The 12,615-nt window shown below is 51.9% G+C and overlaps 1 protein-coding gene across 8 annotated transcripts in view; it reads right to left on the bottom strand.

Moving 5' to 3' along the window:
• Positions 1–12,377, bottom strand: part of MYO18A (myosin XVIIIA) — a 148,506-nt gene extending 136,129 nt beyond the window's left edge. For all 8 annotated transcript variants that reach the window (XM_072639824.1, XM_072639823.1, XM_072639822.1 and 5 more), the window contains exons 1-2: positions 12,162–12,377; positions 891–1,967 (exon numbers count right to left, since the gene is read on the bottom strand). In XM_072639824.1, the coding sequence (XP_072495925.1) occupies positions 891–1,886 (996 nt within the window). In that variant the 5' untranslated portion in view covers positions 1,887–1,967; positions 12,162–12,377. The remainder of the gene's footprint in view (positions 1–890; positions 1,968–12,161) is intronic.
• Positions 12,378–12,615: the final 238 nt, after the last annotated feature.

The raw sequence follows: 12,615 nt of genomic DNA on the forward strand, positions 1-12,615 counted from the left end.
CCAGGCACCCTAGCTCAGAACCTCCATTCTGACAATGACTCCCTAGAGCCTGCTGTGGCTCCAGAGGAAGCAGAGAGGCTCGCATCTGACATCTTAGCTGAGAAATCCAGCTCAAACTGCTCTCCCACAAATCAGATTATTCTCCAGCCTGGGCCACGGTAGATCTCCTCAGATACCCCGTCAGTCAGTCATGCGGCTGATCTACTTAGAGACTGACAAAAAGGTCCCTGCTCTTCCTTCTTGGGGGAGCTTTGGGGCTCACTCTTGTCATGACACAGAATAGAGCTTTAGAGTTCACAGAAAGGAAGAGATTTAGCATGAGAAGAGACCTTGGAGGACAATTCCCTCATTTTATACATGGGGAAACTGAGATCCAGAGAGGATAACTTCCCAAGGTCATATAAGTAGGATCATAGATTTAGTGTTAGAAGGGACCTTGGGGGCCACCAAAATACACCTCCCACCTCATTTTTACACATGAGGAAACTGAGGTGTAGAGAGGTTAAGGGACTTCCCAAGGTCAAAGAGAGAGTAAATGAAAGGAGGCAGGATTTGAACCCAGTCCCTATGACTCCAGAGACAGTGCTCTTTCCACTTTACCATCTGTAATGCCTTTTGGACTAATAATCTAGTTAATACTTAGGAAATACTTTTTGAGAGCAAAGCACAGTGGAAGACACCAAAAAGAAAACAATCTTTGGCCTAGAGATGCACATGGTTCCTGGGGAAGATGACCCCATGAGGAATGTCACCTCCTAAGTAGAAGTCAGTCAGTCAACAAGCATTTACTAAATGCCTACTGTGTGCCAGACATCGTATTCAGTGATGGCAGCAAAGTTGGCAAGACATCAACCTTCCCTCCCTCCCCCAGGCCTGCAGCAGGGACTTACGTCAGTGGGCTCCCTCTGCTGTCCAAGGCTGCCCCTCAGCCAGCTGCGGCTCAGCTCGCTCAACTCTGGGATGGGCTGCACCTTGAGCCGTACGTGATCTCCAGACTGCCGAATCATCTCCACAATCTCATCCCGTGACTTGTTCTCCACATTCTGCCCATTGATCTCCACCAAACGGTCACCTGGCACCAGCCCCAGGGCTAGGTCCTTGGTGCCTGCCCCTGGCTCAGCAAAGTGTACCACTCGCCGGTAGGCCTGCCCCTCAGGCGCCCGGTCCAGCATGGTTGTTCGCCGAAGGGAGAAGCCAAAATCCCCAGTGGGCCGCCTCTGAAGCTCCAGCTCCCGAGGAGGGGGAGGTAGTAGGGGCGCTACAGCAGGCAGCCGCAGGTCAGCAGCAAATCGTTTGCTCACCAGCTCGGGGCCCCGGGTCCTGGAGCCTGGCCATGAGGTGCCAGGGCCGGCCTGACGTGCCAACTGGCCCTCAAGTGTCCGAACCTCCACTTGAGGTGAGGGGGCAGCCGAGTGTTCTGAGGGGGTGGAGGTCTCTGAGGCGCTCCCATCGCGGCTTCGCTGGGAGAAGGAAAAACGCTTGACGATCATCTGCGAGTTCTGCTTGGCCAAGGAACCAAACTTGGCAGCTCTCTGCAGCACGGAGGGCCGGCCACCTTCCTCACCCTTGAGGTCATCGCTAGAGCTGGCCGTACTCAGGTGGCCTGAGTCGAGGATGACGCTGCCCCGGTTACTGTCGGAATCAATGTCGGTCAAGTGCAGGTCTGAGCCACTGGCCACCTTGATGGGGATGGGGTTGGAGATCTCCAGCCTGGTCTTAGACTCCCTCTTAGAGGATCGGTTCAAGTTGAAAAAGCCCCGCCGGAGGCTCATCTCCTCCAGGCTCCTCAGTTCGGCTGCGGACATCCGCTCTTTCTTTTCCTTCTTCTCCTTCTTCTCCTTCCGACTGCCATCTTTGTCCTTGTCTTTCTTCATCAAGTTAAACATGGTAGGAGTCTTTGGGATGGGAGGAAGACTCCCTGAGGCTCACAGATGCTCAGCACCAGGCCCCTCCTCCTCAACTTGATGCTACAAATGGAAAAACAAATGGAACATTAGAAACCCATGTCCATAGAGAGCCTGGCCCAACCCTTATTCTAGGTAGTAGAGTGGTTGTCCAGTTCTGTCCCTGTCTGTGTTGCCATTATCCTCTGAGCCTCAGTTTCCTCAACTGTAAAATGGGTTGGACTCCATGGTATCTAGGATCCCAATCAACTCTTAATCTGTGAAGTAGGTATGATCTTGAAATTCTAAAGACCAAGAAACACGGTAAAGTACTGGGGAGTCAAGGTCCAAGGACAGGAAGTCTAGGGACCTTGAGGACAAAGCTTGACTCGTCCTTTTACTATCTGGGTGACTTTGGGAAAAAAATAGCAATCTCTTGAGTCGCAGTTTCCTCATCTGTAAAATGAGAGGATTGGACCTTCAAGGCCCCATCCAGTCCTAAACGTATGATCTTAAATCACTCAATCTCCCTCAGTTTTCCCATTCCCCCCATCCCTCTACTCAGTTTTCTCATCTATAAAAGAAGGAGGCTGGACTAACTGGCCTCCAAGGTACCCTCCAGCCCCTGCTCTCTGAAGCTGACCTCCAAAAGAGGGAGCAAAATATCTGATTTTCTTCTTGCCTTTGGATGTCACTTTGCTACAGGATTTAGGTATCTGGACAAGCATCAGAAGAAATATGTGTTCTCCAAAAGGAGATTCATCACGACATCCCAAATACAGAGGGACGGGAGAAGACAGAAGAGAATTTCTGCCCACCGCCTCACTCGACCACCATCCAACAACCAAGGAAAAGACGACAACTACTGGACTTTCCCAAATGTAGAGGGAAAAATAATTGGTGCTTCCCTTTCTCATTCCCAGCCAAAGTTCCTGAGCCCTCCAGGAGCCCTCAGACTGCCCTGATCCCACAGTAGAGGCCTGAGATCCCTGAAGGGGAAAAATAAGAGGAAAGGGAAGTTCCCAGCTGAAAGAAACAGAAACAGCTGGGGGTAGGAGGCGATGTGGTGGGAAGGGTTGAGTCCTCGATAAACAGGATCCTGGAAAACTCACATCCTTTTCCCTGCCATGACCAATACCTAAACATATATACCTCAGGAGAATAGAAGTCATGGTTGTGGTGAGCCAGAATGTAGCTCCCACCAGCTTGAGAGAAAAGAGAGGAGAGAGGAAGGAGGTGGGGAGAGGGGGAGAGAGGGGGCACAAGGGAAAAAAGAGACAGGAGAGAGAAGAAGGAGGTGGGGAGAGGGGGAGAGAAGGAGGACAAGGGAGAGAAGAGAGAGGAAGGAGGTGGGGAGAGGGGGGAACAAGGGAGAGAAGAGGAAGGAAAAAGGAACAAAATGAGGAAAGCCAGCCCACCATCCCAGGGATTACCACTCTTCTTTCTATCTAGAAGGCTGTGCCAGCATACTCATCAATTTACTCTGTTGAGGTCCCTCTTCTCATCAGCTCTTCCCCATCTTACCCATAACGGGTGCCTTTTGTAAGCTAATCAATTGTTCATCCTCTAGGGGAAGTTGCTGAGTACAAGGATGGATGATCCTCCCTCCTCTGCCCTCATCATTGTTCCGGGGGGAGAACACCTACTACAAGTCTGTTGCCCTTTCATCAACCTCATCAACATCATCCTCATAGTCATCACCACCACCACCACCATCGTCATCATCACCATCCTGAATCCCAATACTTTCATTCAGTTACAAAAAAATCATCACTTTGTCCACCTGTAAATTAGTTCCCTGAACACAAAACAAAAAATGCCAGGATAGCAACTTGTCTCAGAACCATTTCCAACTGAATTCCACCCAATATAGACACAAGAATAAAATGATGAAGATGACAAGGGGTCAAGTGAAAATAATACCTTTGTATAATGGTTCAAGGTTTGCAAAGTGCTTTATGCCCACAACCTCATTCAATCTGCATTGCAAGTCCATCAGGCAGGTGCTACCAACAGCCCCAACTTACAGATGAAGGAATTGACCCAGCTAGGAAGCACCAGCGGTGACATCCACCACCTTCCAGGTTCAACACTCTTCACTGTATACCAACCTCATACTGCCAGGGACTAAAGAGAAGGGGGAGAGGTCTATCAGCACCAAGACTCCCATGGCCCCTGGGCACATTCCTGAGGAATCCCAGAGGAACAGGAAGTGTTGGTGTGTCAGCTAAATCCTTCCCTGTGACTTTCAGTTTTCCACTTCCATGCTAGTGGTATTTCAAAGCCTCAAACTTTTGACAAAGTGACAATAATACAGAGGACTTGGGTTCCAAACCCACTGGGTGACCATGGGCAACGTCCCTTAACATATTTGTTCAAGACATTGTAGTCTATAAACCTATGTTCTCTTGACCCAGGCCTGGTTCCACTTGGCCAGGGTGGGATACCAAGCGAGCATCTCAGAATCTCCCTCCCCAATTAAAAAAAAAAAAAAGAAGACTCCAGTATCTCTGGACTGGAGGCAGCCTTGTGAGCTCATTCCATCCATCCTCCTGGCAGCACTCCTGACTAATCCAACTCCGAAATGGTTTGCTGTCATTTAAAGAGGTTTTCTCTCAAAGCGAAAGGGCAGTAGACGGTCTGGACTCTAGCCCTGGCAACAATATCTCTGGCTGCACAATCTTGGGAGAATCCCTCTGCCTCAATTTCTTTTTCTGTGAAATGGGGATGGGAGTGGGTAGGGGGTTGGGGAAGTGGACAAGATGATCTCTCAGGACTTTTCTAGCTCTAAAATTCCATGTTTCTTAATTTCCTTTGGACAGAAAGAGGGCACTTACTCACTCATCTGTCACCAAAGGCACCACCCTCGTGCCAGCCGCCAGGCCCTGGGAGAGCTGGGAGATTCTAATTCTGTTTCCACAACCCAGGGCCAACACCTCTTTTCCAGGATGTTTTAAGACCTCATCCACACCCATATCTGTTCCTCAGCCACCTCCCTGGTTTAGTCTTTGGGATTACGCTGGTTGATGTTCAAACAAGAGCAAAGCCTCTGATTTTACTGGCACTGGAAATGTCCGAGTAGAAGCTCTCTCCACCACCAATGCAGACCACCACCCCTCTACAGCTTTAGGAGGTCAATTTGAGGGAGATGCCTAGGATGTGGAAAGGTTGAGAGATAAAAGGACTTGCCCAAGGTCATACAGCTAGTGTTAAAAGCAGAATCTAGTTCCTGCTGAGTGCTTTCTCTACTCAGTTACACTGTCTTTCAGAACAAACTCCCTTCCAAGGTCACTACCCAACATGTGTTACCCTGATTAGAATGTAAACTCCTTGAGGAGTTTACTTTTGTGTTTGTAACCCTGATGTCTGCAGGAGAGGAAAGGGAAAAGGGAAAGAGGAAAAAACAAGCATTTATATAGTACCTACTATGTTCTGAGAACTGCACTAATTAAGCACTTTAAAAATATTATTATCATCATTATCATTAGTGTTGCTGCTGCTGTTGCTACTTGATCGTCCCCATTTTATAGTTGAGGAAACTGAGGCAGAAAGAACTTTAAGAAAAACTTGCCCAGGGTCACATAGTTAGGAAGTGTCTGAGGCTAGATCTGAACTCAGGTCTTCCTGACTCTAGCTACTGTACCACCTAGCTTCTTAGCACAGTGCCTGGTACACAGTAGGTCCTTACTAGATGTGTTTTCAGTCATTCATCTATAATACTGACTCTTAACATCTCAGACTTGGTGGGGACCTTAGTGGCCACACAGACTCACCCGTACCCAAAAAGCATCTTCACCACAACCCACCAGATGTTGCTCAGACCTTCTCTCGAAGACCTCCAGTAAGAGGGGACCCCACTGACTCTTAAGGCAACTTCATTCCACTTCTGGACCACTAGAACAGGAGTCGTCTCTCCTGACCTCAGGCCTAAAATGCCCATTTTGCAGATTCCACCCATCATTCCTGGACTGGCTCTCTTTGGCCAGAATAAGTACAATCCCCCTCTTCACAGAACAGCCCTTCAGGTATTTGAAATTAGTCAAGTATTCCACCTCCCTCATCTTAGCCCATGGTCTCTGCTCATCCTCATACGAGGTGTGGCCTTCCTGGCCAGCCCCCTCTTGATGCTACAAATGATTGATTCCTTTGTCCCCCATGAAGGGACCCCACTGTGGGCTGGGGGTGGGAGGGAATGGGCCTGCCTGCGAATTCCTTTTCCACTCTGGCTCAAAGAATGGGAGCTCTTGCTTCTTTGTTATACTACTTTGATCTGTAAGACCTCCTTCCATCTCTCCCAGCCTCTAAATACTTAATGAATCACAGAATCCCAGCCTACAGAAGCTAGAAAGGACCCGAGGAATCCTGGAATTTCAATCCTCATCCCCTTTTTTCAACATGCCAAGCCAACAACTATATTAACTTAGCATTGAAGCCGTGCCATGGGCTCCCAAGAGTCAAGTTAGTTAGTTTCCATGACAAGAGAATATGGTAAGAAGGCGAGAAAGAAAGAGGAACACAGAGCGCTCACAGAGAGGAGAGATCCCACTTGGATGGGGAGAAGGCTGAGGAAGCCATTTGCTCCATCATCTCACTGGCAATGGTGTCATTCCCATGATGCTTTCTGTGAGCCCTCAATGAAAAAGCTCATGACCCAATGGTCCTCTTCATCTATAAAAGGCCATAGAATTTTAAATAGGAAAACATTATCAAGAAAATGCTTCATCTTAAGACTGTTTCTACCTGAACCCCACCAAAATATAGGAGAAGAGGACAGGTAATTCTACAATCGCATTTGTGGAATATTCTCCAGTTGTTTCCCCTATACCCATCTCTTCTGGGAGGGCATGTCAGAATTGTGTCCCCAATTTATCAGTCATAGGAATAAAGATCTCAGGTCTTGAGCTGGAAGGGACTTCCTCTTTTTACGGATAGGGAACCAGAGGCCCAGAGAGGTAAAATGATTGCCGTTTGTGACCAGGTAGTGAGCATCACTGGCAGGATTTGAACTCAGATGCTCTGACTAGAGTCAGAGCTCTTTGAGTACTCTGAGAGGCTGAGCAACCAGGCCATGTTCAATCTTTATCCACCGCCCCCCCACTCCCAAATTCCAAATCATCCCTGTATCAGGCTGCCTGGTTGTGCTACATGACTTTAAATGAGGACAGATTTAAATGGGTCACCTTCCTGTTGGGGTGTCAGAAATCCTAGGGACAGAAGTTTATAGAAAAAGTCATCAGCCCCCAGGCCAGGGAGTACCTGGAATCTACTATGAGGAATGGGTCAAGGCAAGGACTACTCTCCAGGCCTCCCCTTCTCCATCCCTGTCCAGGCCTGACTCATAAATAAAAACAAAGGAAATGCTTTGCTCTCAGATGATGGGCCTTCCTTCCCTGGCCTCTGACCTGTCAGAGAGGCCATTTCCTCCAGCTCAGGGGATTTTTATCTCCCAGCTGTCCCCCACAGTGACCACTTCTCCAAACTGCAGACAGAGGTTAATCTCAACACATGAGCTGGTGAGCTGGCTAGAAGCGGCCCAGCCCAGCCTAGCCCAGCCCAGGGAATAAGGTGAGGAGGGGCCCACCTGGGCCTGTTCTGCTGAGCTCGCAACAGTCTGACTCACCACTCAGTCACAGGGTGCTTATCTGACTCCAGGTGTATTCCAAACCAACTACACATGTCTGGCGTGACATCAGCCGGCAACACGCTAGCTAACTTTCCCTGCCCCCCCCCCCCACGTGGGGCGCCCAGAGTCACAGCAGCCCCTCCCTGGCCATTTATTGCCACTCAGAAAGGGAAGGGACTGGCCAGACAACAGCCCCAGCCATGCCACAGCTCCCCACAAAGAATGCAAGAATCTCATTGGCCCAGCAAAGGTAGCCAAAGACCCTGTTTCCCCACTGGTTAACCTGCCTCTGTTTGGCTTCCTTGATATCTCTTCTTTCTCCAAATACTCCTGATCTTGGGAAAAAAACCCTGCAGGAGACTCCTAATGGAAATTTTCAAATGACAGCTCTGTCCTTAATCCAGTGATTTTGAACAACTCAGTTCCCATCCCTGTGCCTCGGTTTCCTCCTCTGTAAAAGGAGGAGTTGGGGGAAGATACTAGATTGTGGGCAAGACCAGCCATCTTTTCCCACCTCCTCATTTTGTAGGAGGCATCTCCCCGAGCCAGTCAGGAACAGTCAGGAACAGTCATTTGCCCAAGGTCACACATCTATATGTAGCCAGCACAAGAGTCAAACCCAAGTCTTCTGGTCTCTAACAATCTTTCTGGACTCAATTATCTCAAGCTTTCTGTCCAGTTCCATGACCTATGACCTCCAGAAGGTTCAACTCTACCAGTACCTGTTTTCAAAGGCTTAAAGCATCTTTCTTGAAAAGAATTCCCTTTGATTATTAACCATGATACATTCAGCACCTCCCCACAAAGCCCAGACATTGGTCCAAGGCATAGCCCCCAGACCTGGAAAGGGCCTTGGAGCTCATCTAGACCAACCTTTTCGTTTGACAAAAAGTAAGTAGTGGAGGAAAGATTTGAATACGGGTCCTCTGACTCCAAATCCATGGAGCTGGATGGGCCACCTAGTCTCATCCTCTCATTTTACAGATGAAGAAACTAAGGCCTTGGGAAATCAAACAACTTGTCCAAGGTCACACAGATATAAGCAGCATCAGAGGCAGGATCTGAACCCAGGTCCTCCCAGCCCAGGCCTGGAACAAGGGAATGCCAGGTCTGCCTCATCCTATTTCAATTCGCTGGGTGACCCTGATCAAACTCTGAACACCAGGTATCTCATAAAAAACCCGTTGCTAAAGTCTGCAAAATCCCCAGCAGAGAAAAAGAACCTTCAGCACCGCAGCTTAAACCACTGAGTGAGTAGAGGTTGTTTGAAATGTCAGGGGAACAGAGATAATTTACAGGCCGCACAATTCCTACCTCGAGACAAAGAACTGGTCAAAAAGATGGTAGCTGTGGAGGAGAAGGGGGGCTCCCACTCCTCTCTAGGCCCTCTCTGATCCCCTCTCCAGCCTGTCAGCCTCCAGTGATGTCCTACCCCCCTAAGAAATGTTCCTAAGCTTTCTCCTCAGACTGTCTAGAAACAGGAGGGTGGGATGTAAATTCAGATCCGAAGGAACATGAGGCCCACGACCAATCTGGGACTGAGAGCAAGCAAGCCCCCTGTCTCGGACCCTCCCTGTAGACAAGCCAGGAACAAGTGATTTGAGCAGCTCTGCTGCCTAGACCCATCAGCTGGGGCCAATCAGATAAATTCCCTTCTCCTTACTCACCACGCTCAGGTGATTACTTCCTCCCCTGGGGGGGGCCAAGGTACCCCAAGAATCTGGGGAGCCCTGGGGCCCCAGGACCCAACTGCCAGCAGTTTGGAATCTGGCCAGCAGGTCAGGAAAGCAGATCAGTTGGAGGCCTGTGGTCGTTCCTGCTGCTCAGCTTGGCCTGCTCCAGATGGACAGTGTCTGGCTGCAGACAGCCCTCTACTACACAAGGCAGGAAAGGAACCACACGCACACCAAAAAGCCCACCCCAGCATTGCCCTCTGAGTCTGTGACCCAGCACAGCAAGGAAGCATTTAGTCTTCCAGACTAGGCAAATAAAGTAAGTACTCCACCCCTCAGCAGGGTGGTTTCTCTCTTTAGGCCAGGCCCCAGCCTCCTGGCTGCTCCGCTCCACCCAAAACTCCCCTGGAAGGACCTGTGGGACTTCTGTGGGACTGGCCTGTCCCAGCCTCAGAGCCGTTGGACAAAGACCAGTAACATGGGCTACTAGTTTGGGCAAGAAGAGGCAATCAGAGGCAACAGAGAGAAACAGATACCCCAAGAAGACCATAACTGAGATCCTGAAGAAGAGAGGGTAGGGGTCAGGGAGCAGGACTTGCAAGGGGAAGAAACAAGGGATGGCACTGCCTTTCTTTGGATTCCTAGCACTTAGTAGTACCTGGCACATAGTAGGCACTGAAGAAGTGGTTACTGATTGACTGAGGAATCCAAGCGTAAAGTCTCCAGCTTCCTTCAAAGGACAATTCATCATGCCATCGATGTCCTATCTGACCCTTTCTTGCTCCCCACAATCAATCAGCAAGCATTTATGAAGCATCTACTATGTGCCAGGACAAATATTAGGTCTTGGGAAGACGGTGTCAATCTTTCATACAGGGACATCCAGGCCCTCTGCCCTAGACTGGGTGTTGGTGATGGGCCCAGTAAACAAACTGTAGGGCAGGAAGGTAGGCCAGCCAGGGGATCAGGCCACCCACAGTTCAAAGTTCAGTTCTTCCACCAGGAAGTTTATCCACAAGAACGCCCATACCACTCCTGGCACTGATGCCCCATTAAACCTTCTTCCCTTGATCTCGGGGCCTCTACCTATAGAGAAGGCACCCTCCTTCTCCATCCCCAGAGTCTCTCCTTTCACCCAACATGAAGACATCAATAGATGGGCAAACCTCCACCCAGTGCTATATTTAACTGGTAATGACCTGAAAGGGAGGCCATTTCCTGGAAAGCCTGAGATCGTGAACAAAGGAGCCAGAGAGGAAGCTCAAGAGGCAAACATCAAGAAGGAAGCCTTGACCAATGGAGGAGCCAGCCAAGAGCTGGCCAGAAGCCCCAGGCTCCCGACAAGTGCCAGCATGGGCATTTGCAACATCCCCAAATAGAAACTGGCCCCCAAACCAACAAAAATGGTGGCAGCAGCAGGATAAGCCCCATTGACATGGAAACAGGTCTGTTCACTGCTTAGCCCAGAAGAAAGAGTGGACCTCGAGGGTTTGGTTCACAAGTGCTGTATGACCTTGGACAAGTCATTTAACCTGTCTGGGTTTCAGTCTCATTGGTAAAATTAATTGGTTCATGAGGTCTCTTTCAGCTCTAAAACTATACTATAATGTGATCCTGCCCAAAGAAAAGACCAATTCTCATTCCTCAAAGAACAGATTGGCAGAAAGGCCCTGGCCAGACGGGACCCCACAGAAATGCCCCAAGCCAAGGGAAGCCTGTCAGGGTTCTGGGACAGCTGAGCTAGCCAGCAAAAACAAAGCACTGAGCATCATCAGCCCCAGTGCACTCTCTCCTTTGAGCTCCTGCTGTTCTTAAATAATCTGTAAAGAGCACATGTGTCTGGGAGATCTATGTGCCCATGTGTGCCCGCCCCCTTCTTCCCAACCCACTACGACAAAGCCAAACGTGTGTGTGCTGTATCTCCTTCTGCCCAAAAACATGACCACTCCTTGCCTAGCTTAGAATGGCAAGGAACCACCCCCAGGGAACCCCGGGAGGAGCAGATAACCCCCACGCCTGTCACCCAACTAACTGGCATGACAGGTTAGTGGGGCCGGTCTCTCACCCCTGCCCCAGGCTAGCCTGCTTCCCTTTCTTGCTCTGCCTCCTCTCTATCCTCTTTGAAAAGGTAAATAGGGAAACAGGCTGAGGATTCAGAATCCCCCAAGGCCCAAGGATTCCCCCAGCCATCTTTGCCTGTAGTGGGAAGCGGAGGAAGGGGGGCAGTGGGCATCAGGAACCAGGGTCGCCTTTACTCCATTGTTTTGCCAGCTGTCTGGCAGCTGCTGGGGGGTGGGGGGAGGGCTACACTGTTTTGGCAGTGAAAGGGTGAGGGCCGAGAGAGAGGATAATGGACTCCAATCTCATTTGCTTTCCCCCTCCCCTTAAGGCTGTCAGGAGAGCCTGGGCCTAAGGCAGTGCAGCCCCCTACTCCTAAGTCCCATGTACCCCCCACCCAGACTCACTAGGGGCCAGGGAGGGGAGGGGGCGACCTCACCGCCACCCTACTCCCACGCACGGACCATTCATACAGTACAATGCACACCCCCAGAGCTCCCTCCGAAATAAAGGGCACCCCCCGCCCAGGAGGAGGAAGGGGGCTGGGCGCCCGGCCCTGGCCGTCTGCCCCCCGCCGCTGCAGGACAGCGCCTGCCTCTCCTCTGCACCCTTCGGGTCCGAGGGCGTCTGCAGCCCAGTCCATGCCCGGGCCCGGCGCCAGGGGCCCGGGGAAGGACGCGCCGGCGTCTTCTCGTGCACTCCCAGCGCCAGAGAAGGGCAGGGGAAGAAGCCGGAGCCCGGGGGCCGCCGCGGCTTCCCGGGAGGGGGGGAAGGAGGAGAGGAGGAGGAGGAGGAGGAGAGGAAGGAGGGGAAGAAGGAGGAGGAGGAGAAGGAGGAGGAGCCCGTCCGCCACCCGGGCCACCCCCGGCTCCGGCTCTCAGGTTCTCCGGCTCCCCTCCCGCCCCGGGCCAGGCCCGCACTCACCGGCCGCCGGAGCCCGCCGGACGAGCGGCCAGGCAGGAGACGCAGGGACGCGGCATGCACCGGCTAGGGCTCGGGCCCGGCCCCGGCCCGGCCCAGCTCCAGCGCCGGCTCCCAGTCCCGGCTGCAGCGCACGCAGCAGACCCCAGCAGAGGCCAGCAGAGGCGCTCCGAGCGAGCCCAGCCGAGCCCCCGAGCCGCGAGGCGCCGCCCCCAGCCCGCCCGAGCCCAGCCCAGCCCAGCCCAGCCCAGCCCAGCCCTGCCCAGCCCAGCCCAGCCCTGGCACCCGAGCCCGGCCCCGCACAGCCCAGCGCAGCGCAGCGCAGCCGGGCCAGTTCAGCCCTGCTCAGGCCAGGCCCGCGCAGCGCAGCGAAGCGCAGCCCCGCCGCCCAGCCAGCCAGCCCTGCCCATCCTAGCCTAGCCCTGCCCAGCCCAGCCCAGCGCGGAGGAGGGAGCGC

The sequence above is a fragment of the Notamacropus eugenii genome, chromosome 2 (genome assembly GCF_028372415.1).
Source record: "Notamacropus eugenii isolate mMacEug1 chromosome 2, mMacEug1.pri_v2, whole genome shotgun sequence".
Classification (NCBI taxonomy): Eukaryota; Metazoa; Chordata; class Mammalia; order Diprotodontia; family Macropodidae; genus Notamacropus; species Notamacropus eugenii.